General features: G+C 41.6%; 1 protein-coding gene across 4 annotated transcripts; it reads left to right on the top strand.

Annotated features, from left to right (window-relative positions):
• IGSF5 (immunoglobulin superfamily member 5) lies at positions 1 to 26858 on the top strand. Of its 4 annotated transcripts, none has more exons than XM_072138790.1 (9): positions 1 to 238; positions 15050 to 15124; positions 17582 to 17905; positions 18137 to 18445; positions 19556 to 19572; positions 21538 to 21562; positions 22731 to 22834; positions 23025 to 23089; positions 24895 to 26858. In XM_072138790.1, exons 2-9 carry the CDS (start codon positions 15070 to 15072, stop codon positions 24917 to 24919), a joined length of 924 nt encoding a protein of 307 aa, XP_071994891.1. In that variant the 5' UTR covers positions 1 to 238; positions 15050 to 15069; the 3' UTR covers positions 24920 to 26858. The 4 variants fall into 4 exon arrangements, with proteins under 4 accessions (XP_071994891.1, XP_071994892.1, XP_071994889.1 ...); XM_072138791.1 differs by having other exon boundaries at positions 24898 to 26858; XM_072138788.1 differs by having other exon boundaries at positions 3 to 238; positions 19441 to 19572.
• The last annotated feature ends 572 nt before the right edge of the window (positions 26859 to 27430 follow it).

Genomic DNA, 27430 nt, shown 5'->3' on the forward strand with positions numbered 1-27430 from the left:
ATCAGCGAAACCGCCAGAACCATTAGTCAGGGACACAGCCCGTCTCACAGCAAACTTGACATTCAGGATCTCTGCTGCTCATTATCGGGGATTAATGACCCGCCTGGACCAATGTGTCCGCGAATGAAGCGTCCAGACCCGAGCACGGCGTGAGAGGGCGGCCCGATCCCTGAGGCCTCACGTATATGGATAGTAGGACACATCCTCTATATGGAAAGAGAATATTCCGGAGCATAAGGTAATAAAGAAGTCACATGCGGAAGGACTATAACATAATAATCTGTAGTTTATTTTACATTTTTTTAAGTAGTTTTTTATGTGATTTTATATCTTTTAAGGGATTTTTTTAACATTCTGTAAAATCAATATAGGAAATAAAAACACCAGCGAATGTTATAATTTTATTGCTGGTTTAATTTGTAAAAAAATTTATAAGGTAAAATTCCGTTAATCCAGACCTGGTAGAGGTCGGATAATCAAATATTCTGGATTATCAGAGAAAAAGTTTACTAGTAAAACTAGAAAATCACACAGGGATGTTCATCTTATCAAATCTATACGAGTCTAGACCACAAGGAGGTAAGCATAAAAAATCTTCCACCCCATAGGCCACCAGGGATATTAACATAAACTTCATAATCCTCTGGATCACCAGGGATATAAACAGAAACCTCCTCATCCCAATAGCCCAACTGGGAAATTAACAGAAATGTCATCATCCCCTTGACCACAAAGGATGTTACTGTAAAACTTTGCATCACACTAGACCACCAGGAATGTTCATAGTATTCTCTATACTGTTCTCCCCAGCAAACATTTCTCTTCTAAACTGCTCTAGACCACCAGGGATATTAGCATAAAACCCAACATCCCCCCAACAACAGTGTTGACTTCTTGACTCCTCTAAGCATGTTAGAATATGCCTCTATAATGCCCTAGACCACCAGGGATATTATCATTAACCTTTTTACAGTTCTAGACCACCTGGGATATTAGCATAACACTAGGGATTGTTGCATTAACCTCTTAACTGTTTTAGGTTTAACTAAACCTCTGTCCCACCCAGGACCCCCGACAACATTTTAATTTCTCTAGGCAAAGACTCTCTTTGCTGTCCAAGACCAACAGGGATGTTGGAATTAGCGTCTTAACTACTGTAGACCACCAGGGATATAATATCAATCACAGTGGCGTAACAACCGCCATAGCAGCCGTAGCGGTTGCTACGGGGCCCGGGAGGTTAAGGGGCCCGGGATGCACGGACTCCGTGTGTCCCTGCAGTGTCGTTGCCTACCGGATCGTGCCCCCAGGCCCCTACCTCTGTGTCCATTCCTAAACTGACCCCCTCCGGAAGCCGCCGCCCCCTCCGTGAGCTGTCCGCCCCCTGCACAGGAGACTGTCTGCCCCCCAGCCATCCCCCTGCGTGCTGGCAGGGATGCCCCTCCTCCCCACTCTACCGCCCAATCTAAAACCCCATCCTGCGGTCAAACAAGCAACCGCCCCACTAACACACCCCCCGCCCCGGCGGACTTACAAGCACCCGCCCGAACAACCCCCCGTGCGCGGTCGAACAAGCGCACGTCCAACTACCCCCCCAGGGCCGAACAAGCAAAGGCCCCACGCGCCGCGGAACAGGCACCCGCCCGACTCCCCCAAAGTGTGTGACCCCCTCCCGGCCGATCAAGCCCCCGTCCGAACCCCACTCCTTCCAGTGCACGTCCATCTACCCCTCCCCCCCAGGGCCGAACAAGCAAAGGCCCCCCGCGCCGCGGAACAGGCACCCGCCCGACTCCCCCAGAGTGTGTGACCCCCTCCCGGCCGATCAAGCCCCCGTCCGAACCCCACTCCTTCCCTGCGGACGAACAAGCACTGATCCGATCACCCACCTACACGCCAGAACACCTGCCTATTTATCTGTGTGTATATGTGTATATACTATGTATATGTGTATATATGCATATACTGTGTATAAATGTATATATGTGTATATATATATATATATATATATATATATGTATATCTACTGTGTATGTACTGTGTATATACTGTGTATGTATGTATATACTGTGTATATATGTATATACTGTGTATATACTGTGTATGTATGTATATACAGTGTATATACTGTGTATGTATGTATATACTGTGTATATACTGTGTATGTATGTATATACTGTGTATATACTGTGTATGTATGTATATACTGTGTATGTATGTATATACTGTGTATATACTGTGTATATACTGTGTATGTATGTATATACTATGTATATACTGTGTATATACTGTGTATGTATGTATATACTGTGTATGTATGTATATACTGTGTATAGACTGTGTATATATGTATATATGGTGTATATACTGTGTATATATGTATATACTGTGTGTATATACTGTTTATGTATGTATATACTGTGTATATACAGTGTATATGTGTATATACTGTGTATGTATGTATATACTGTGTATATACTGTGTATATGTGTATATACTGTGTATGTATGTATATACTGTGTATATACTGTGTATATGTGTATATACTGTGTATATATGTATATACTGTGTACATACTGTGTATATATGTATATACTGTGTGTATATACTGTGTATATATGTATATACTGTGTGTATATACTGTGTATGTATGTATATACTGTGTGTATATACTGTGTATGTATGTATATACTGTGTATATACTGTGTATGTATGTATATACTGTGTATAGACTGTGTATATATGTATATATGGTGTATATACTGTGTATATATGTATATACTGTGTGTATATACTGTTTATGTATGTATATACTGTGTATATACTGTGTATATGTGTATATACTGTGTATGTATGTATATACTGTGTATATACTGTGTGTATGTGTATATACTGTGTATGTATGTATATACTGTGTATATACTGTGTATATGTGTATATACTGTGTATATGTGTATATACTGTGTATATATGTATATACTGTATGTATATACTGTGTATATGTGTATATACTGTGTGTATATACTGTGTATGTATGTATATACTGTGTGTATATACTGTGTATGTATGTATATACTGTGTATAATCACCAAAATAGGCAGCACTCCAGCATTAGCTGAAAAAAATGTTCTTCTTTATTCCACGTTTAAAAAATACAACAAAGTACGGCGACGTTTCGGCTCACTAGGAGCCTTTTTCAATCATGGAATAAAGAAGAACATCTTTTTCACCTAAAGCTGGACGTCTTGGAGTGCTGCCTGTTTTCGTGATTATATATTGAAGGAACTAGGACCTGGTCCTATTGAGCTTGCACCCGCTACTCTCTACTTTTGTGTGCTGTTTGTATTTTCCTTGAGTATATACTGTGTATATGTGTACATATGCATCTACTGTATTTATAGACGCACATATTTATATAAGCATATATATGTGCACATTTAAATATATGCACATACATGATGTATGTGTGTTTTTGCATATGCTGTGTATATGGTATGCATGTATATGTTCTATATACTGAATGTGTGTGTATTTCCCGCATGTGTGTGCTTATGCTGTATATACTGAATGTGTGTGTATTTCCCGTATGTGTGTGCTTATGCTGTATGTACTGAATGTGTGTGTATTTGCTGTATGTGTGTATAGTCTGTATGTATATGCAGAAGTGTATGGTACAGTGTATACTGCATAAATGTGTGTGTATAAGTGTATACTTGTATGTATACAGGTGCAAGTATACGAGTGTAGAAATGTATGTGTTTGTATATAAGTATATAAATGTACATAAATAGGAGTGTATTAATGTGTGTAATTGTATAAACATGTCTGTATAAAGATACATTCATAGGAACGCATGAGGGATGTATATCTGACTGCAAATTTGCTGCCGGATATACTTCCCCCATAGGCGTCTATAGCGCCTGGGCTCGGTACAGTGAGCACAACGAGTACTCACTGTTTCGAGCTGTGGCTGCAAAATAGATAGAGCCTGAACTATCTATGGCCATAAGAACGACCATGCGGCTCCATTCTCTATGGAGAGGGGAGGGGTGAGCCGCTATCGCCTCTCCTCCTCTCCAGCGTGCCAGACTTGTGCCTGCCAGGCTATAGCCGGGCGGACACACGGTTATGTGAATGCTGCCTAAATATGTATATATTTTTATGGGGAAGGGGGGCCCCGTATAGAAATCTGCTATGGGGCCCAGCCTCTCCTAGTTACGCCCCTGATCAATCACAAGGTTGATATAGACCACCAGGGGTGCTAATTTAAAACCTTCAAAGCACCAGACTACCAGGCAGGTGAGCATTAAGCTCCTAACGTCTGTGAGCCACCAGAGATCTTGGCAGTAAACCCGGTCTAAACGAGAGCACTAGGAGCGCTAGCATTGACCTTGTGATTGCACTACACCACCTGGGCTACTAGAATAAACTACATTATCCTGGACCACCAAAAAGTTTTTCTCTTAAGTGAATGATTTACTTTATTCCATCATTACCCTTAAATCACCATTATCCGCTTTACCACCCTAGACCACCAGGGATAATAATACAATTATTGGATCTATGAAGGATGTGAACATGATCTCCTTGAATATCCCAGTCAATCAAGTTTACCGCCAATATTAGCCTCTATACAATCCTAAACCACTAAGGATGCCCCCCCCCCTCCCATAGGGCACCCGAAATCCCTCTAGACATCCAAGAATAGCAAATATTTACTCTTGTGCTGTCCAATACCAGGAAGGTGATTAGAAGACCAAGAAATGTATGGAAAGATTACGGTAAGAACTGCACAATGTCCATTCACATGAATGTGTTGTATGTGTAATGCAGGTCCGGTCCTCCGGAGCAGGAGGCGCCATTTATAACTGCTCCGGGCATGGAATTTAGAATTCCGTATTAGCAGGATGTGCGTCCATGAGATTTTCTAAACTAAATTATCTGATTGAGCCTTATATAATCTTCCTGTACATTCCTGACAAGCCCTTGTATGACTCCACGTTCTCCTGATATGAAGGTAGTAAATATTTCTCTCCATTATTGGATATTCTACTTCCTGAAAACAACTTCTAGAGTCCTTACCATTATATAGGAAACACTGTAACGAGAGCCGCTCCGTGTGATAGAGGAAAGGGAAGAAGTGATTTCTGATGGACAATCCCCTGCCCCCCATGTTCTCCCATTCTTCCCCTCGGCTTCATCCATCCTGCGACGTCCAGTACGTTCCGTTATTTCATACCTGAGGATATTGGCCGCCTCGTAGCTTGTGGCAGGCAGTAAATGTCACTGAGGAAGTTATGAGATCAATAAAATCAAACAGTCTGATCCTGACAAAACCCTTCAGGTTTATTGCGGGCAATAAAAATATATATAGACCACATTACGAATACGGGTCACATGACCCCTGCTAGATTCAGTATCCTAGATGGTTAAGAGGTGTTCATGTCACAGTATATTCTATGGAGAAGAATCTATTGTTCTATGTTATCAGCCATTTCGGACTAAGCTAGTGGACTAAACCTTGAGTTTTCTGCTGTCAAGCATGACCACGGCGTGCAAGTGTGTCCCCCGTGGATCGGACCCCCCTGGTGTGCTTACCAGGGGATCCGATCCCTCCTGCCTCAGCCCCGGGTTCCGACGAGTGACCCGCGGCTGTCGGCTCCTCTCTGTGCCGGGTTCCGCCTCCTGGCAGGACCCGGCTGTGTGTAACTGAGCATGCTCGGCATGCTCAGTTACTTACAGTATACACTGCAATACAAGTGTATTGCAGTGTAAAGGCTTGAATAAGCGATCGGATGATCGCTTATTCAAGCCAAGAAGTAGAAAATGTAAAAAAGTTTTTTAAAAAATTAAATCTTTTTATAATATAATTAAATAAATAAATAAAATAAAAGTCCCATAATCTCCCCAGTAACACATAAAATGCAAATAAAGTAAATAAAATACAAAAACACGTACATATTTGGTATCACCGCGTCCGTATTAATCTGTACAATAAATCTAAATCAATATTGAACCCGCTCGGTGAACTACGTAAAAAAAAAACTCCAAAAACTTCCCATAATATACAATTTTTCATCAAACACTGTCACAAAAAATGTTCTAAAAAGTGATCAAAAAAAGTTACGTTCCCTAATATGATACGACTGAAAAGAACAACTGTTTTCGCAAAAAATAAGCCCTCATCCAGATCTGACAACAGAAAAATACAGAAGTTATGGCCCTGAAAAGTTGTCAATAGTAAAAACAATGCGATTTTCTCCAATATTGGTTTTGCTCAGGAAAATTAAGCAAAAATAAGAAAAACTATATAAATGAGGTATCACCGCAATCGTAGTGAACCAGAGAATAAAGATAAAATATTATTTTTACGTTACAGTGAGCGGGGGGAAAAAAATGCTAAAAATCCAAAATAAAAATTGATGATTTTGTTTGTGTCCCCCTTGAAATAGTTAATAAAATCTCAAGAATAAGCTTTAGACTCCCAAAATAAATTATCTATACATTGTATCTCATCCCGTACATAATAAGCCTCATATGATCGCATTACCAAAAAAAATAAAAATTTATACGTTGTACAATGTGACAATACAAATCTGCTGTTTATGGCGCTGCTTCCCTGCCGTGCGTCCGTACAGCAGTCACCACCACATATGGGGTATCAGTAAACTCGGGAGGAATTGGGCATCAAGCGTTGCAGTGCGTTTCATCATTTAATTTATTCTGAAAATGTCAGTTTTGGCCTAAATCAATGTATTTTCCAAAAAAAATTCCATAGTTTCTAAATCGCAGGTCCATATTTTTTAACCCATGTGAAACACTTAAAGGGTTAATAGACTTAATAGAAGTTGTTTTACATATGTTGAGGGGTGAACTTTCTGTAGTGGGGTAATTTATGGGGTGTTACTATTATTTAGGCCTCTCAAAGTCACTTGAAAGACGAGTTGTCCCTCAAAATGTGAGTTATGGCAATTTTCATGAAAATAAGAAAAATCGCACCTAAAGTTCTGCGCCTCATAACATCCTAGAAAAATGACCTGAAGCATAAAATATCATCCCAACATAAAGCAGATATTCTGTAAATGTTAATTATCAAACTTTTTGGGTAGTTTTACATCCTGTCTGGAAACCAGAACATTTCAAACTTGGAAAATGAAGAATTTTTACAAACTTTTGCCAAATTTTCACTTTTTTTCAGAACGAAATGCAAAACTTATCACTTAAATTTTATAACTAACATGAAGTACAATGTGTCACGAGAAAACATTCTCAAAATCACCCGGATATGTTAAAGCGTTCCGAAGTTATAACCAATTATCGTGACACAGGGCAGATTTGAAAAATCGAGTCTGGTCATTGAGCTGAAAACTAGTGTCGGTGATAAGGGGTTAAAGGAAATCTACCATTTGTTTTCATACATTGTGAACCAAAAATACCTTGAGCTTCAGTATTTTCGCCACTTTCAAAACTTTTTTTAAAATACACAAATTTAATGCAATTGAAATCTTTAAAGGCAAAAAAGAATGAACTTGTTGTCACTATTTTCCGCTTTATCACCAGGTGGCGACATAATCCCACTTTTTTTTTTCCAGTCTCGTCTCCTTTGACCTTCATATCCCTTATATACCTATATATATTCCTTCTACCATTGTATACAGTAATGACTACAGAAAATGCTGTCATGTACTCGTATACTTGTGAATTTCTTTATCTGAATCTTTATACCAAACACCTGTCAAGTAATAACCAGGCAGTGATGGGGTTAATGATTATACCTGCCAGTGAATGAGGCAATGAATGAGTTAATTGTATACATCTTGATGATGTAGGGCAGTGAAGGTGTCTATGATCATTTTAGTCTGTCCCTAGGGAACTGCCTAGTTTGGCACACCCTATAACATTCTCTTGTTTGGGATGCTATACATCAACGATAAAGTCTAACAATTTGTTCAATTGTTAAAAATGTGTCACTGGGGGTCATTTGCTAAGGGTCTGAATTGCGCATTTTCGTTGGGTTTCCTGTATTTTTCCGATTTGTGCCGAATTGCCCCTGGATTTCGGCGCACACGATCGGATTGTGGCGCGTCGGCAACTGCTTTCACGCGACAGAAATGGGGGGTGTGGCCAACGGAAAAACCCGACGGATACGGAAAAAACTCGGAATTTAAAAAACGATTTGTGTCGCAAAATCAATCACTCACATATACCGGGAATAGGTTGGTGAACTCCGACGGATCTCGGCACAGCAGCGACATCCGTTGGACATCGGCCGCACGATCTTAGTGAATCCCGGCAGAACCCGAATCCTCGTCGGAGAACGCGCCGCTGGATCACGACAGGACCGGGTAAGTAAATGAGCCCCACTGTGTTCATTTAAAGAACATCTACCACCAAGATGAAAGACGGTATGCAAATGAGCCTGAGGGGCTCCAGGCTCCATTAACACATATGAAGCCAGGAATCCTTCAGGCTCATTTGCATATAGTCTTTCATTCTGGTGGTAGATGTCCTTAAAACTTGACCACGGAATCTGAGAGGTTAACTTGTAGTAATTGGCAATACACAGTAACAATATTTTCCCTTCACCTCAAAAGCGTGAGACCTTTTGGTTTCTCTTACAGCCGGTTCCTCTTACCTCACCACCAATTTATAATTTTTATACACAATCTGGTTATGTGAAGAAGAAAACAAAAGTTTTTAAAGGGATTGTCTGGTTTACTTTATTAATTTGTTTGTATGTGAATTGTTTCTCAATTAGAAAAAAACTGCTACAAAAATATCTACCCCTGGAGAAGTCTTGTCCATGGATTACACAAGCAGCTCATTGCTGTGTGTTACATACTGTGAGAGGGGATGGGGAGCTGCAGCTCTGATACTCCATACCAAGAAGGGACTGCAAAGAATTGGTGATGAGATGTAGCTGGCATCTTTCCACCCTATGCTATGTGTATAATGCTGTGAGAGGGGATGGGGAGCTGCAGCTCTGATACTCTATACCAAGAAGGGACTGTAAATAGTTGGCAAGAAGATGTAGATGGCATCTTCGCACTCTATGCTGTGTGTACAATGCTGTGAGAGGGGATGGGGAGCTGATCTCTGTTGCTTCTAACAGGGGTGGGGGTTAGATGGCATCTCCCCACCTTATTCTGTGTATGAGGTGCTGTGAGAGAGAATAGGGAGCTGCAGCTCTCCGGCTCCCCAAAATAAAAAGCTGACTTTCTCCTTGAAGAGCATGATGGGGTAAGCAGCAGCAGTCATCCCACCTTAAGACGTGTGAGAGATAGGGGATGCTGCGAGAGGGGAACGGGAGCTGCATTTCTTCAGGTCCTTACATGATGGACCCTTCAACTCTGCAGTAATAAAGAAAGACTGGATATTTTTAGAAATGCTGCAGAGTCAAAGACCCAAACTGAGCATTTCTGACTTCATCTAATACTTCTACAACACCAGGGAACATGAGGATTTTTCTTGTTGTGGTGACAGGGGCTCGTAAATTTTTAATTCTTCATTATGTAGCAGAGCTCAAGGGCAAGAAACACCATTACGTCTGCTATACAGGCCTACTGACTGAAGAAAATGTAATTGTGATGTCCACGTTCTTTAAGGTTTCATCAATAGCCTGAAGAACCTACTCAAAAAGTCCTTCTTCGGGGTCTCTGTGTCCAACTTCCCTCTACCCTGTCTAGCCTTTAGGGTTGTAATACCTGGTGTCCTGCTATTCTTCAACATATAGATCACATGCTCATGGACATCTGATATCTTCCCTGTTCTCCTAGTTCTTATAGTTCATAGGACCTCTAGCAAATACCAGTACCCCTAATCTCCAACCAAGACCCATGAGGACTCCTCTATATCTTCCGATGGTTTATATATCCATATTTCTTGGCTTTTGACCTGGCTTGTCTTCTGACCTAATCTCCTGGTTTACTAATTCTGATCTTCTACCATGATGTCTCAACCGTGACCTCCACCTTTTTGGCTACACTCTCTGTCCTCTGCTTTAGTACTAGGTATATTTATCTTCCTATCTACAGATTAATTTTTGAAAGGTCTGTTCTTCCTCATCTTCCACTCTCCAATTACCAGTTGATCCACATCCTCTATTGACAGCTAGGCAGACGTCCTCTGTGAAGTCATGATCAACTTTATGGTCATCTACCCATCTAGAGCAGGCATCCTTTATCAGGTCATGACCAAGTTTATGGTCATCCACCCATCTAGAGCAGGCGTCCTCTGTGAAGTCATGACCAAGTTTATGGTCATCCACCCATCTAGAGCAGACGTCCTTTATCAGGTCATGACCAAGTTTATGGTCATCCACCCATCTAGAGCAGGTGTCCTCTGTGAAGTCAAAACCAAGTTTATGGACATCCACCCATCTAGAGCAGGCGTCCTCTGTGAAGTCAAAACCAAGTTTATGGTCATCCACCCATCTAGAGCAGGCGTCCTCTGTGAAGTCATGTCCATGTTTATGGTCATCCACCCATCTAGAGCAGGTGTCCTCTGTGAAGTCAAAACCAAGTTTATGGTCATCCACCCATCTAGAGCAGGCGTCCTCTGTGAAGTTATGTCCATGTTTATGGTCATACACCCATCTAGAGGAGGTGTCCTCTGTGAAGTCATGTCCATGTTTATGGTCATCCACCCATCTAGAGGAGGTGTCCTCTGTGAAGTCATGACCATGTTTATGGTCATCCACCCATCTAGAGGAGGTGTCCTCTGTGAAGTCATGTCCATGTTTATGGTCATCCACCCATCTAGAGGAGGTGTCCTCTGTGAAGTCATGTCCATGTTTATGGTCATCCACCCATCTAGAGCAGGCGTCCTCTGTGAAGTCATGTCCATGTTTATGGTCATCTACCCATCTAGAGGAGGTGTCCTCTGTGAAGTCATGTCCATGTTTATGGTCATCCCCCCATCTAGAGGAGGTGTCCTCTGTGAAGTCATGACCATGTTTATGGTCATCCACCCATCTAGAGGAGGTGTCCTCTGTGAAGTCATGACCATGTTTATGGTCATCCACCCATCTAGAGGAGGTGTCCTCTGTGAAGTCATGACCGAGTTTATGGTCATCCACCCATCTAGAGCAGGCGTCCTCTGTGAGGTCATGACCATGTTTATGGTCATCCACCCATCTAGAGCAGGTGTCCTCTGTGAAGTCAAAACCAAGTTTATGGACATCCACCCATCTAGAGCAGGCGTCCTCTGTGAAGTCATGTCCATGTTTATGGTCATCCACCCATCTAGAGGAGGTGTCCTCTGTGAAGTCATGTCCATGTTTATGGTCATCCACCCATCTAGAGGAGGTGTCCTCTGTGAAGTCATGACCATGTTTATGGTCATCCACCCATCTAGAGGAGGTGTCCTCTGTGAAGTCATGACCATGTTTATGGTCATCCACCCATCTAGAGGAGGCGTCCTCTGTGAAGTCATGTCCATGTTTATGGTCATCCACCCATCTAGAGGAGGTGTCCTCTGTGAAGTCATGACCATGTTTATGGTCATCCACCCATCTAGAGGAGGTGTCCTCTGTGAAGTCATGACCGAGTTTATGGTCATCCACCCATCTAGAGCAGGCGTCCTCTGTGAGGTCATGACCATGTTTATGGTCATCCACCCATCTAGAGCAGGCGTCCTCTGTGAGGTCATGACCATGTTTATGGTCATCCACCCATTTACAGCAGGCGTCCACTATGAAGTCATGACCAAGTTTATGGTCATCCACCCATCTAGAGAAAGTGTCCTCTGTGAAGTCATGACCAAGTTTATGGTCATCCACCCATCTAGAGCAGACGTCCTCTGTGAAGTCATGACCAAGTTTATGGTCATTCACCCATCTAGAGCAGGCGTCCTCTGTGAAGTCATGACCAAGTTTATGGTCATCCACCCATCTAGAACAGGTGTCCTCTGTGAAGTCATGACCACGTTTATGGTCATCCACCCATCTAGAACAGGTGTCCTCTGTGAAGTCATGACCATGTTTATGGTCATTCACCCATCTAGAGCAGGCGTCCTCTGTGAAGTCATGATCAAGTTTATGGTCATCCACCCATCTAGAACAGGTGTCCTCTGTGGAGTCATGACCAAGTTTATGGTCATCCATCCATCTAGAACAGGTGTCCTCTGTGAAGTCATGACCAAGTTTATGGTCATCCACCCATCTAGAGCAGGCGTCCTCTGTGAAGTCATGATCAAGTTTATGGTCATCCACCCATCTAGAACAGGTGTCCTCTGTGAAGTCATGACCAAGTTTATGGTCATCCACCCATCTAGAACAGGTGTCCTCTGTGAAGTCATGACAAAGTTTATGGTCATTCACCCATCTAGAGCAGGCGTCCTCTGTGAAGTCATGACCAAGTTTATGGTCATTCACCCATCTAGAACAGGTGTCCTCTGTGAAGTCATGACCATGTTTATGGTCATTCACCCATCTAGAGCAGGCGTCCTCTGTGAAGTCATGATCAAGTTTATGGTCATCCACCCATCTAGAACAGGTGTCCTCTGTGGAGTCATGACCAAGTTTATGGTCATCCATCCATCTAGAACAGGTGTCCTCTGTGAAGTCATGACCAAGTTTATGGTCATTCACCCATCTAGAGCAGGCGTCCTCTGTGAAGTCACGATCAAGTTTATGGTCATCCACCCATCTAGAACAGGTGTTCTCTGTGAAGTCATGACCAAGTTTATGGTCATCCACCCATCTAGAACAGGTGTCCTCTGTGAAGTCATGACAAAGTTTATGGTCATTCACCCATCTAGAGCAGGCGTCCTCTGTGAAGTCATGACCAAGTTTATGGTCATTCACCCATCTAGAACAGGTGTCCTTTGTGAAGTCATGACCAAGTTTATGGTCATTCACCCATCTAGAGCAGGCGTCCTCTGTGAAGTCATGACCAAGTTTATGGTCATCCACCCATCTAGCGCGGGTGTCCTCTATGAAGACATGACCAAGTTTATGGTCATCCACCCATCTAGAGCAGGTGTCCTCTGTGAAGTCACTACTGAGTTTATGGTCATCCACCCATCTAGAGCAGGTGTCCTCTATGAAGACATGACCAAGTTTATGGTCATCCACCCATCTAGAGCAGGTGTCCTCTATGAAGTCATGGCCAAGTTTTTGGTCATCCACCCATCTAGAGCAGGCGTCCTCTGTGAAGTTATGACCAAGTTTATGGACATCCACCCATCTAGACTGGTGTCCTCTGTGAAGTCATGTCCATGTTTATGGTCATCCACCCATCTAGAGCAGGTGTCCTCTGTGAAGTCATGTCCATGTTTATGGTCATCCACCCATCTAGAGCAGACGTCCTCTGTGAAGTCATGACCAAGTTTATGGTCATCCACCCATCTAGAACAGGTGTCCTCTGTGAAGTCATGACCAAGTTTATGGTTATCCACCCATCTAGAGCAGGTGTCCTCTGTGAAGTCATGACCAAGTTTATGGTCATCCACCCATCTAGAGCAGACGTCCTCTGTGAAGTCATGACCAAGTTTATGATCATCCACCCATCTAGAGCAGGCCTCCTCTGTGAAGTCATGTCCATGTTTATGGTCATCCACCCATCTAGAGCAGACGTCCTCTGTGAAGTCATGACCAAGTTTATGGTCATCCACATAAAAAATGAATACTCAAAGCTGTCAAAGCTATCCTTTGATGTTCCTCATAGGTAGAGTGACTAAGTTTGAGTGGGGACCATGGAAGTGTTGTGTGTATGGGGCCTACGTTAAGGGTGGGGCTTCCCTAGAATATGGTCATTGATATTATGTTGGCTCTGGAAGACCCATTGAAGCTACAGCCTGCATAGAGGTGGTGGCTCATCTCTGCTTTGGCTTGGCTGACCAGTGATGCAGAGGTCACACATATTTCGGTATTCTGCCTAAAAGGGTGTGAGAATCCAGTGAGTAGGTGACTTGTAGGTGAATCAATACTCTGCGTCACCCTGGCGCCTGCTATCACTAATATACTTCACTGCTCATTTCGATACTCAATGTAGAGTAGGTCATAGTATATCACCGATGATAATACAGTCTACTGTATGACCTGGCCAAACACGTGTTACCCTGGATTGTAATAGTTTCCATAACACCAGGTTTCTGTGTATATATTGACGTGATCTCACTTTCTGGTTTGCTGCAAAACAATAGCAATCAATCACAGATACATGGCAGATCATCGCTTCTAATAGCCCCACATTACTCAGGACTGTCCCTCAAATGGGGCAAAGTTTCTAAACTTGGGGGTTGTTTTTCAGGGAAGACTAAGCTTAAAATTAGTTTTTGTTATGTGTGATTGATTATCGGTATCATGATGATGTGTTAGTGGGCAGCAGAGCCCCTACGTTCATGGCATCTGCTTCTGGCTGCGATAGTATTTTTCTGGCACCATCATCAACGCAGAGTGACATGATTGGGGCAGATAGCAGTATTTTCTTAATAGAGCGCCCCTTTAAGTAGTTCTAGAGACTAAGCAGAAGTGAAGGGTTTAGTGCCTCCTCCCGGCTGCCCCTCATTATCAGTACATCCACATCCCGTACAGACGCTGCCCGCTATCGCCCTCCACCATCTGTATCACCTTTGTAATTTTAACTGGAGATGACCAATTATTCTGAACTCCTCTATTCCGTGCCGCAAAACCTTGGATGTTGGCCCAGTTTCAGGCCTGTGATCTTGGGAAGGTCATTACCTCCAGGCTATGTGATAGGTACAGACATACCAGAAGACCCAGCTCTTTGTTCTAGAAAAGCAAAGCTGAGTTTGTTATGTTACTTTGAATGAAGGGGCCCCATTAGGACAGGGGGCCCTGGGCAAATGCCCGATTGGCCAGCACTTAACGCCGGCCCTGATAATAGAGGATCTGTACATTCAAAAAGTGTTATACTTTTTTTTTCTAGAACCAGTACCTGTGATTCGTATGGTTTTACAGATGTATTACACAATTTGACACAATTATAGTAAATTTGATTACTCATATTTTTCTTTGTAGAAATTGATTTAATCAATTTAATGTGTATACAGTGTATAGAAAATTACTATCCTCTTAATCTACTTCCAGGAGAGAACGTAGTGAAAGTAATGGATGGATACAGAACACTCCTGATATGGAGTATTATTCTGTGCCTGACACAAGGTAACACAGATCATAGATTAATTATTTCAATTGTACAAAGGGGGCAGTATTATAGTAGTTATAGTCTTGTACATAGGGGGCAATATTATAGTAGTTATATTCCTGTACATAGGGGGCAGTATTATAGTAGTTATATTCTTGTACATAGGGGCAGTATTATAGTAGTTATATTCTTGTACATAGGGGCAGTATTATAGTAGTTATATTCTTGTACATAGGGGGCAGTATTATAGTAGTTATATTCTTGTACATAGGGGGCAGTATTATAGTAGTTATATCCCTGTACATAGAGGGCAGTATTATAGTAGTTATATTCTTGTACATAGGAGGCAGTATTATAGTAGTTATATTCTTGTACATAGGGAGCAGTATTATAGTAGTTATATTCTTGTACATAGGGGCAGTATTATAGTAGTTATATTCCTGTACATAGGAGGCAGTATTATAGTAGTTATATTCTTGTACATAGGGGGCAGTAGTATAGTAGTTATATTCTTGTACATAGGGGGCAGTATTATAGTAGTTATATTCTTGTACATAGGGGGCAGTATTATAGTAGTTATATTCTTGTACATAGGGGGCAGTATTATAGTAGTTATATTCTTGTACATAGGGGCAGTATTATAGTAGTTATATTCTTGTACATAGGGGGCAGTATTATAGTAGTTATATTCTTGTACATAGGAGGCAGTATTATAGTAGTTATATTCCTGTACATAGGGGGCAGTATTATAGTAGCTATATTCCTGTACATAGGGGCAGTATTATAGTAGTTATATTCCTGTACATAGGGGGCAGTATTATAGTAGTTATATCCCTGTACATAGGGAGCAGTATTATAGTAGTTATATTCCTGTACATAGGGGGCAGTATTATAGTAGTTATATTCCTGTACATAGGAGGCAGTATTATAGTAGTTATATTCTTGTACATAGGGGGCAGAATTATAGTAGTTATATTCCTGTACATAGGGGCAGTATTATAGTAGTTATATTCCTGTACATAGGGGGCAGTATTATAGTAGTTATAGTCTTGTACATAGGAGGCAGTATTATAGTAGTTATATTCTTTTACATAGGAGGCAGTATTATAGTAGTTATATTCCTGTACATAGGGGGCAGTATTATAGTAGTTATATTCCTGTACATAGGGAGCAGTATTATAGTAGTTATATTCTTGTACATAGGAGGCAGTATTATAGTAGTTATATTCTTGTACATAGGGGGCAGTATTATAGTAGTTATATTCTTGTACATAGGGGGCAGTATTATAGTAGTTATATTCTTGTACATGGGGGGCAGTATTATAGTAGTTATATTCCTGTACATAGGGGGCAGTATTATAGTAGTTATATTCTTACATATAGGGGGAAGTATTGTAGTACTTATAGTCTTACACATAGGCAGTAGCTGCTTACTATTTCTTAAACACATTTTCTTCTAGTTTGCTGTGTGTTACCATGGAGCCACATACATTTACATAAAGGCCACAAAAAAGTATATTTGTGTTGTTGCTTCACTATTTTAGTTTTATTACTTCCAAATTCCAGCCCTTTAAGCATCATCTTACCCGTGAATCCTAGTAAAGTGACCCGAGAATACAATAACCATTGGCTTTCCTGTCTTTTATTATTTTTGGACTTTGATATATTAGGATCATTCTGAGCTTCGCCCTCCTGTCCCTCCAGGAAATAGAAATTTGACAGCTTGACATTGTGCTAAATGCTGAAGCTTTGACAGTGAAAAATATAAAAAGTAAAACCGAAAAACAAGGAAAATGAGAATTTTATGACAGTGGGAAAAAATTGCAAAATGTTGACATTTGGTAATGCAGAAATCAATCAATAAAATTTAATAGAAGTCAAGTAGAAAAACTTTATTAGTTGATGGTTCTGTTGCGGCACTTTTCTAGCAACTACCTGCAGCTGCCTCCAGGGGGCGCTCTGTAACATACAGTAAAGTGCCACATGTGGCTTGGATACAGGGCACATGTTGCTATTATAAGGACCACATGATATAACCAGGCCAAACTGCATATCCTTATATCTCCTAATATGGATGTTGAGGTTCCACTGCACAGGACCCTTCTCTTCAGCAGTGCCCACCATGTTTCAGATGTTCTATTTGCTGAAGTGTAATACAAAATTTACTTTGTCTTAATATTTAGCCCTAAGGCCCTTCCAGCACTAGGACCAAGTTCTGACGGATACAATTATATTCCCATAAATTATGCCCCTCTGGTGTGGTCTGCTACCAAAATCTGGTGTCCTGCAATACCATGCCAGACCACTTGGAGTGTAAGTCAAATTCAGCAAGATACATCTGATACAATGCTCTATAGTGCCATCTAGTGTTTAAATTCTGTAATTAGATTTTAAGTTTATGACAAATCAGGCTGACTAATTTAAAAGTCCTTGTAAAAAGTTTCCATCCAAGGTCATTTTGTCTCATTTTGCAGATTATGGGTCATGCGCAAACATCCTTGATGGTCCCCAAAATGTTACCGTGCTCACTGGGTCCAATGCCACCTTCCTGTGTACAGTGGCTTCCGGATGGAGAAGTATCTCCTGGTATCTTAAGAACGTCTTCATTGTCACTATTACCCCTAGTGAGACCACGGTGAGCCCCGGTTACACCATCGTCACACAGAACAGCACCAACTCCATCACCGGGGCCTTTACCACGGAGATAACAATCGTCAACGTCAACAAAAGTAACTCAGGAACAGTCCAGTGCAGCAGCTTCTCCGCCTCGTTTCAGGAGGCCTATCTGTCGGTTCAGGGTAGGTATATTATATACTATCGTACATACCTCCTCGTACCACCTAGGTCTGGACTTCATGTAGAGTAAGTGGATGACTAAGCCAATGGACAGGGAGTTGGGTCATCTGTGGTTGCCAGCTCCATGTATCTTCATAAAAAGTTCATGATTTGTCAGGAACCAGGCAGAGTGTGCCTCTACTGTAACCATGGTCCATCCATGGGTTCTAACTCAACCTTCATCTTCTCTACAGTGAAGGGCTCGGTTCAAATCACAGGTGGAAATGTCATTGTGACGCCGAACTCCACGGTCAGCGTGACGTGCCGAGCGGAGCAGTGGTATCCAGCGCCGAGCATCACCTGGCAGATAAATAACACCCTGGCAGACACTATATATTACTCCACTTCATATACCACCGATGCCAATGACTTTGTGACGGCACTAAGCAGTTTTCGAATTAACCCAGAAACAGATCTGAGCTTGACCTGTTTGGCCACGGTACAGACACTGCCTCAACCACAGTCATCCACGGTCAACATAACAGTAAGGGAACAGAGTCCAGGTAAGTGTGGAGAGGAGGCACGTTCTGGTGATGATGGTGTAGGCCAAAGCATCTTCCCATCTAAGAATAGAAAGCTTGACAAAGTCCTGCATGTTCTTTGGGGTGACCACCCAACTCTTACTACTGGTCTCAGCAATGAGAACTAGTTAGGAGCCTCACAACATCTAATGGGGCTCATTTACTTACCCGGTCCTGTGGTGATCCCGCAGAGAGTTCTCCGACGAGGATTTGGGTCTGCCGGCATTCACAAAGGTCGTATCTTTCTCCCTTGCTTTTCACACATTATTGGGGCTCATTTACTAAGGGCACTTTCGTCGGGTTTCCCCCGAATTTTTCAGTTTTGGGCCGAATTCCACCTGGATTTTGGCACACACAATAGTATTTTGGCATAACAGAAATGTGGGGGGAGCGTGGCCGTCGGACAGCCTGATGGATTCGGAAAAACGGTGGAATTTAAAAAACTAAATGTGTCGCAAGATCAAGCACTTACATGCACCGAGAAGAAGCAGGTGAACTCCGGCGGACACCTACTGGATATTGAGCGCACGACCTTAGTGAATCCCGGCAGAACTCGAATCCACATCGGACAACGCGCCGCATCGGACTGGACCGGTTAAGTAAATGAGCCCCTTTGTCTGTCTTGATGTTTTTGAACTTTATACGCTCTCTCTTTGGTGGCCCACCTGGTGGCCTCCTGCATTCTGACCACAGCAGGCCAGGTGGTCCATACCTCCAAACAAGGTCATGCTTACTTGTGGGAGTATACCCTAAATAGTCAAGATAACACATCAAGACCCTTTTACGAGGTCCCTCCCAAGTGTTCAGGGACAGAAAATGTGACCACAAGCGTCTTTTGTACCATATAACACTGAATAGTCTGTTCTCGAATATACCCAAAGATAGGACAAGACATCAGATCATCAGAATCCTACACAGATGTGACACTGTGTGTTATCCAGAACATGACACTTTTATGGGATTCTTGTCTCTTGTAGGGGGCGGCTCATCACTGTCTCGGGCGGCCATCATTCTCATTGCAGTCTTTGTGTCTTTTGGGGGTCTCCTGCTCCTGCTTGTCATTATCTTACTGATCGTAATCTGCTGCAAAAGGAGGAAAAGGAAAAGAGGTAAATAGAGAATCCACAGCAAAGTACAATGACATATCCATCAATATCTATCTATCTATCTCCTATCTATCTATCTATCTATCTATCTATCTATCTATCTCCTATCTCTCTCTCTATCTCTCTCCTATCTATCTCTCTATCTATCTATCTATCTATCTCATATCTATCTATCTCCTATCTATCTATCTATCTATCTATCTATCTATCTCATATCTATCTATCTCTCTATCTATCTATCTATCTATCTATCTATGTATCTATCTCATATCTATCTATCTCATATCTATCTATCACCTATCTCCTATCTATCTCCTATCTATCTATCTATCTATCTATCTATCTATCTCATATCTATCTATCTATCTATCTATCTATCTATCTATCTATCTATCTATCTATCTCCTATCTATATATCTATCTATCTTCCTATCATCATGTGTCTGGGGTCTTTATTATCTATCTCATATCTATCTATCTATCTATCTCTCTCTCTCCTATCTATCTATCTATCTATCTATCTATCTATCTATCTATCTTTCTATCTATCGCATGTCTATCTATCTCATATCTATCTATCTATCTATCTCTCTCTCTCCTATCTATCTATCTATCTATCTATCTTTCTATCTATCTCATATCTATCTATCTCTAATCTCTCTCTATCTCTCTCTTATCTATCTATCTATCTCATATCTATCTATCACCTATCTCCTATCTATCTCCTATCTATCTATCTATCTATCTATCTCCTATCTATATATCTATCTATCTTCCTATCATCATGGGTCTGGGGTCTTAATTAGTCTGGGGGCTTCATTTTTTTCGCTCTGTTTTAGTCAATGGGTATTGGGTATACTCTGTAAATTTAGATACTTTGGTCTTGGGTCTCATCTGGGGGTGTGTGTAAGTTTAGGGGATTGGTTCTGGGGTCTCATCTGCTGTCTGCTAGTTTAGGGGATTTTGCCTGTGGTATGTGCTATCAGGGCCGGATTAAAGGAGGGGCTCCTGGGGCTCGAGCCCCGGGGCCCCCACCACTTTCACTTTTTAAGGGGCCCCCACCAGTTTCAGACAGACTGTCTCTGTGTGCAATGCGCATTGGCCCGTGGCCGCCCGTAACGCACATAGGGGTCTAGGATGTCAGCTGTGTCAGTGAGACACAGCTGCCTTTGCTGGGGGAGATCGCCGAGATCGCCATTTTCTACAGGGGACTGGAAGGCTACATACTACAGGGGGCTGGCAGGCTATATACTACAGGGGGCTGCAGGCTATATACCTCCAAAAGCATTGTTGGAAGGGCCCCCACCAGTTTGCGCCCAGGGGCCCCCACCACCCTTAATCCGGCCCTGTGTGCTATATAGGAGATCTGAGGTCTTTATGTATTTACTTGGGTTTATTTTAGTTAAGCATTTCTAATGTTGGGTTTGTCTTTGTTTAGGGGGGTCTACGTCTAGTTTGGGGTTGTGTCCTGGGGTCTGTCATTCAGGGGGTAAGGTCTTGGGTCTCTATTAGTCTGGTCTGGTGCCTGTTTGATAGATTGGGTATTGAATTTATTTTGAATGACATTACTTGTGATGACACTTATTGTCCCAAATATATTGCTACAGAATAAAGTTTTCATGAATCCCCCTCCTGTATAGAAAGTTCCGTGAAGCTGAGATACGCGGATCTGTATAAGGTCGCCAGTGATTTTCCTTCGCAGAGTAAAATATAGCGACTCTGCCGGAGCCAAAAATAGAAGTTTTATGGATCCCGCGGCGCGGCGGTTCTATCCCTGGGCGTGTAACATTTGAGGGAAACGCGTGGTGTAAATATTTGGCTGCCGGTGATTTATGGGGCTTCTATCTTTCCGCGGGGCTTGTGCCGCCTCCATCATCGCCCTATAACGCGCTGTTCTGACTATTTAGATACATTATTATTTCCATACATTTTACTGCTCTCCTGACATTGTCTCCCTCCTCTTCACAGAGAGCGGCTATCAGAGTGATGCGTGGTAAGTCATCTATCACCCTCCGCCCAATCCCTGCGCTGTCATTTACACTCCATATAGTGAATATTAGGTGATGTTATTCATGAGGCGAAGAGCAATTTGGGGGTTCACATTATTGCAGTGTAGAGTTTGCAGAGCCATTAAAAGAGCCAACAGCGGTGAAGATAGATGTTATATGGAACGTTCTACAGAAGATAGATGTTATACGGAACGTTCTACTGAAGATAGATGTTATACGGAACGTTCTACTGAAGATAGATGTTATACAGAATGTTCTGGTGAAGATAGATGTTATACGGAATGTCCTGGTGAAGATAGATGTTATAGAGAATGTTCTGGTGAAGATAGATGTTATAGAGAATGTTCTACTGAAGATAGATATTATAGAGAATGTTCTACTGAAGATAGATGTTATACGGAATGTCCTGGTGAAGATAGATGTTATAGAGAATGTTCTGGTGAAGATAGATGTTATAGAGAATGTTCTACTGAAGATAGATGTTATAGAGAATGTTCTGGTGAAGATAGATGTTATAGAGAATGTTCTGGTGAAGATAGATGTTATAGAGAATGTTCTGGTGAAGATAGATGTTATACGGAATGTTCTGGTGAAGATAGATGTTATACAGAATGTTCTGGTGAAGATAGATGTTATAGAGAATGTTCTACTGAAGATACATGTTATACAGAATGTTCTACTGAAGATAGATGTTATACGGAATGTTCTACTGAAGATAGATGTTATACGGAATGTTCTACTGAAGATAGATGTTATACGGAATGTTCTACTGAAGATAGATGTTATACGGAATGTCCTGGTGAAGATAGATGTTATACGGAACGTTCTACAGAAGATAGATGTTATACGGAATGTCCTGGTGAAGATAGATGTTATACAGAATGTTCTGGGGAAGATAGATGTTATACGGAATGTTCTACTGAAGATAGATGTTATACGGAATGTTCTGGGGAAGATAGATGTTATAGAGAATGTTCTACTAAAGATAGATGTTATACAGAATGTTCTGGTGAAGATAGATGTTATACAAAATCTTCTACTGATGTTATACAGAATGTTCTAGTGCGGATATATTTTCTATAGAATGTTCTAGTTAGTATTTATCTTGGGATGTTCTAATGAAAGATCTTCAATTACTTTCTTCTCTTCTAGGAAAGCCCCAGAGAAGTTTGACAACAATGTGTGGACCATCGATAGAGACGGGGTGGGACATCGTAACATCGCGTACACTCCTGAGCCAGAACCAGAAAGGCAAAGTAAGTTGAGGCAGTCATGGACCCCGTGGTCCAGGCAGGAGAGTGGCCCGCCGTGGTCTGGGGTAAAATGACCACGGACAAGACATGGAGGAATGACCTTCCAGGGATCATGTGGTTGTTCAGCACGGATGAGTCTGTATGGATAATTCTACCCCATTTACAATGTGGGATGCCCCTTTATCTCACACAGGTTATGGCTACAATGATGGCAACTCCTTTGACCTTGGATCTACCTCAACAGGCTCCAGTGTATCGGTAAGGAGGGATGGGGGTTATTACTGACATGGAGATAATGGGGGGGGGGGGATTTATCAGAGATTTAGCTTATTTCAGGGCGTATTTCCCCCACTCCTAGCCCAGTGGGTGTGGAGGGGTGTGAAGGTGCCCAGCGGCATAGTGGGCCTGCCTATGCCTGCAGACTACCCAGAGCCTGATCCAAGAACTGGTCCAGGCACCACCTAGCGGATAACCCCCATCGGATTTATATGCCGGCCTGAGCCTCATACAGGGGTGGATTATGTGGCCTGGGCTTTATGAATATTATAGCCCCTACAAGTCTGGAATCACTTTCTACATGTGACTAGAATCAGCTTCACGGGGAATGTAGGACATATCCCTTCTATCTGCTCTTAATCTGTGGTTTCAGGACCTTTGGAGGACCTTGAGAGGTCCTGAAATGGCTCTTGTGTATATGAGCACCTGTGTGTAAATGCACCTGTGCACTAGTTATAGTGACAGGTTTGGGCCCAGGTTGAGCTTACTGATAGATCTGGTGGGTGCCGAGGGGTTTGAATCATATGCTGGTGCCTTATGATCCCCCCAATGTATTATAGGAAATAGATAGAAATATATGAGATAGAAGGAAGGACAAATGAGTGGATAGATATGAGATAGATAGATAGATAGATAGATAGATAGATAGATAGATATGAGATAGATAGATAGATAGATATGAGATAGATAGATAGATAGATATATAGATAGATAGATAGATAGGAGATAGATATGAGATAGATAGATAGATATGGGATAGATAGATAGATAGATATGAGATAGATAGATAGATAGATAGATAGATAGATAGATAGATAGGAGATAGATTGATTGATAGATAGATAGATAGATAGGAGATAGATTGATAGATAGATAGATAGGAGATAGATAGATATGATGGATAGATAGATAGATAGATAGGAGATAGATAGATAGATAGATAGATAGATATGAGATAGATTGATAGATATGAGATAGATAGATAGATAGATAGATATATAGATAGATAGATAGATAGATAGATAGGAGATAGATATGAGATAGATAGATAGATATGGGATAGATAGATAGATAGATATGAGATAGATAGATAGATAGATAGATAGATAGATAGATAGATAGATAGGAGATAGATTGATAGATAGATAGATAGATAGATAGGAGATAGATTGATAGATAGATAGATAGGAGATAGATAGATATGATGGATAGATAGATAGATAGGAGATAGATAGATAGATAGATAGATAGATAGATAGATAGGAGATAGATTGATAGATAGATAGATAGATAGGAGATAGATTGATAGATAGATAGATAGATAGATAGATAGATAGATAGATAGATAGATAGATAGGAGATAGATAGATATGATGGATAGATAGATAGATAGATAGATAGATAGATAGATAGATATGAGATAGATAGATAGATATGAGATAGATAGATAGATAGATGCTATGATTCCCCTCGGCAGTAATAAGCCCTTGTCCTCCTCTCCTCCTGTGAGTCTCTTCCTCTCTCTCGCTCTGTTCCCTTCCTGCTGTTATTCTCATCTCGCTGACTGAAATCATTTTAGGAAGAGCTCAATGAACAGAACAATGGGCGTACATGCCAAAAAGATGTAAAAATAATCCGGCACATTGTGGGAGCGCTCCTTCCATCCTCATCTCCAAAATACACAGTGACAGCTTCCAAATCCTGCGACAAGGCTGCAGATTGTAGGACGGGAGGACGGCAGGAGACGTCCCTCTAATATCTTCTTCTCCTTCTCCTCATTTCACCAGCAGGTTCCTGGAAATAGATGGTTAAATAATCATCCGAAATCCATAAGACATGTGACTCATGTGTGATATACAACGTATAAAAACCTATAGAACATTCCGGATTCTCCCGTCACCCTGGACCACCCACTACATAGACCCCCCTCATCAATACCGGAGGAACTACACGGTGGAGGAACTGAACTGACCATGTCTGGAGGGGGGGGGGGGGGGATGCGAGAAATGAAGAGATAAAGAAAAGGAGACAATAGTTTAAAAAATTATGCATTTTAACAAAACTTGATTTTTTTTATATGGGTTTTTTTTTTTACTTTTTGAATGTTTTTTTGAGTATTTAATCTTTTTTTTGAGGTTTTTCACCAGAAATAAAAAGTTACTGAATACTATTAAGAAATGATTGGATAGATAAATGGATAAAATAATATATTTTGAGAATATATAATATATTTTTTATAATATACAGGATATTGCTCATAGTTTTGCTCATACCAGTGCTTGTCTTGTGCATGGTCGGGACATGTGTGTTTTTGTGCATGTATGTGCGCCCTTATAGGCGCAAGTATCTGGAAGCAGGAGAAATGCAAAGACAATTTAGACGCAAACCAGGAGAACTCTAGCGAAAAAGGCCACTAAAATACAACCAGAAAAGTCAGATCAGAGTACAACAAATCTTCCCCCATGTGTCAATGTTCCAGGTCTTCTAAGGTCAATGTTCCATTGTTCCAGGTTGCAGGTCCTCTACAGTCTCTGTATAATTGTTGCAGGTCCTCTACAGTCTCTGTATAATTGTTGCAGGTCCTCTACAGTCACTGTATAATTGTTGCAGGTCCTCTACAGTCTCTGTATAATTGTTGCAGGTCCTCTACAGTCACAGTGTAATTGTTGCAGGTCCTCTACAGTCTCTGTATAATTGTTGCAGGTCCTCTACAGTCACAGTGTAATTGTTGCAGGTCCTCTACAGTCTCTGTATAATTGTTGCAGGTCCTCTACAGTCACAGTGTAATTGTTGCAGGTCCTCTACAGTCTCTGTATAATTGTTGCAGGTCCTCTACAGTCACTGTATAATTGTTGCAGGTCCTCTACAGTCACAGTGTAATTGTTACAGGTCCTCTACAGTCTCTGTATAATTGTTGCAGGTCCTCTACAGTCTCTGTATAATTGTTGCAGGTCCTCTACAGTCTCTGTATAATTGTTGCAGGTCCTGTGCAGTCTCTGTATAATTGTTGCAGGTCCTGTACAGTCACTGTATAATTGTTGCAGGTCCTCTATAGTCACTGTATAATTGTTGCAGGTCCTGTGCAGTCTCTGTATAATTGTTGCAGGTCCTGTACAGTCACTGTATAATTGTTGCAGGTCCTCTACAGTCACTGTATAATTGTTGCAGGTCCTCTACAGTCTCTGTATAATTGTTGCAGGTCCTCTACAGTCACATTGTAATTGTTGCAGGTCCTCTACAGTCTCTGTATAATTGTTGCAGGTCCTCTACAGTCACTGTATAATTGTTGCAGGTCCTCTACAGTCTCTGTATAATTGTTGCAGGTCCTGTACAGTCTCTGTATAATTGTTGCAGGTCCTCTACAGTCACTGTATAATTGTTGCAGGTCCTCTACAGTCTCTGTATAATTGTTGCAGGTCCTCTACAGTCTCTGTATAATTGTTGCAGGTCCTCTACAGTCTCTGTATAATTGTTGCAGGTCCTCTACAGTCTCTGTATAATTGTTGCAGGTCCTCTACAGTCACTGTATAATTGTTGAAGGTCCTCTACAGTCTCTGTATAATTGTTGCAGGTCCTCTACAGTCACATTGTAATTGTTGCAGGTCCTCTACAGTCTCTGTATAATTGTTGCAGGTCCTCTACAGTCACTGTATAATTGTTGCAGATCCTCTACAGTCACTGTATAATTGTTGAAGGTCCTCTACAGTCTCTGTATAATTGTTGTAGGTCCTCTACAGTCTCTGTATAATTGTTGTAGGTCCTCTACAGTCTCTGTATAATTGTTGCAGGTCCTCTACAGTCTCTGTATAATTGTTGCAGGTCCTCTACAGTCTCTGTATAATTGTTGCAGGTCCTCTACAGTCTCTGTATAATTGTTGCAGGTCCTCTACAGTCTCTGTATAATTGTTGCAGGTCCTCTACAGTCTCTGTATAATTGTTGCAGGTCCTCTACAGTCTCTGTATAATTCTTGCAGGTCCTCTACAGTCTCTGTATAATTGTTGCAGGTCCTGTACAGTCACAGTGTAATTGTTGCAGGTCCTCTACAGTCTCTGTATAATTGTTGCAGGTCCTCTACAGTCTCTGTATAATTGTTGCAGGTCCTCTACAGTCTCTGTATAATTCTTGCAGGTCCTCTACAGTCTCTGTATAATTCTTGCAGGTCCTCTACAGTCTCTGTATAATTCTTGCAGGTCCTCTACAGTCTCTGTATAATTGTTGCAGGTCCTGTACAGTCTCTGTATAATTGTTGCAGGTCCTCTACAGTCTCTGTATAATTGTTGCAGGTCCTCTACAGTCTCTGTATAATTCTTGCAGGTCCTCTA

The sequence above is a fragment of the Engystomops pustulosus genome, chromosome 2 (genome assembly GCF_040894005.1).
Source record: "Engystomops pustulosus chromosome 2, aEngPut4.maternal, whole genome shotgun sequence".
In the NCBI taxonomy this organism is placed as follows: domain Eukaryota; kingdom Metazoa; phylum Chordata; class Amphibia; order Anura; family Leptodactylidae; genus Engystomops; species Engystomops pustulosus.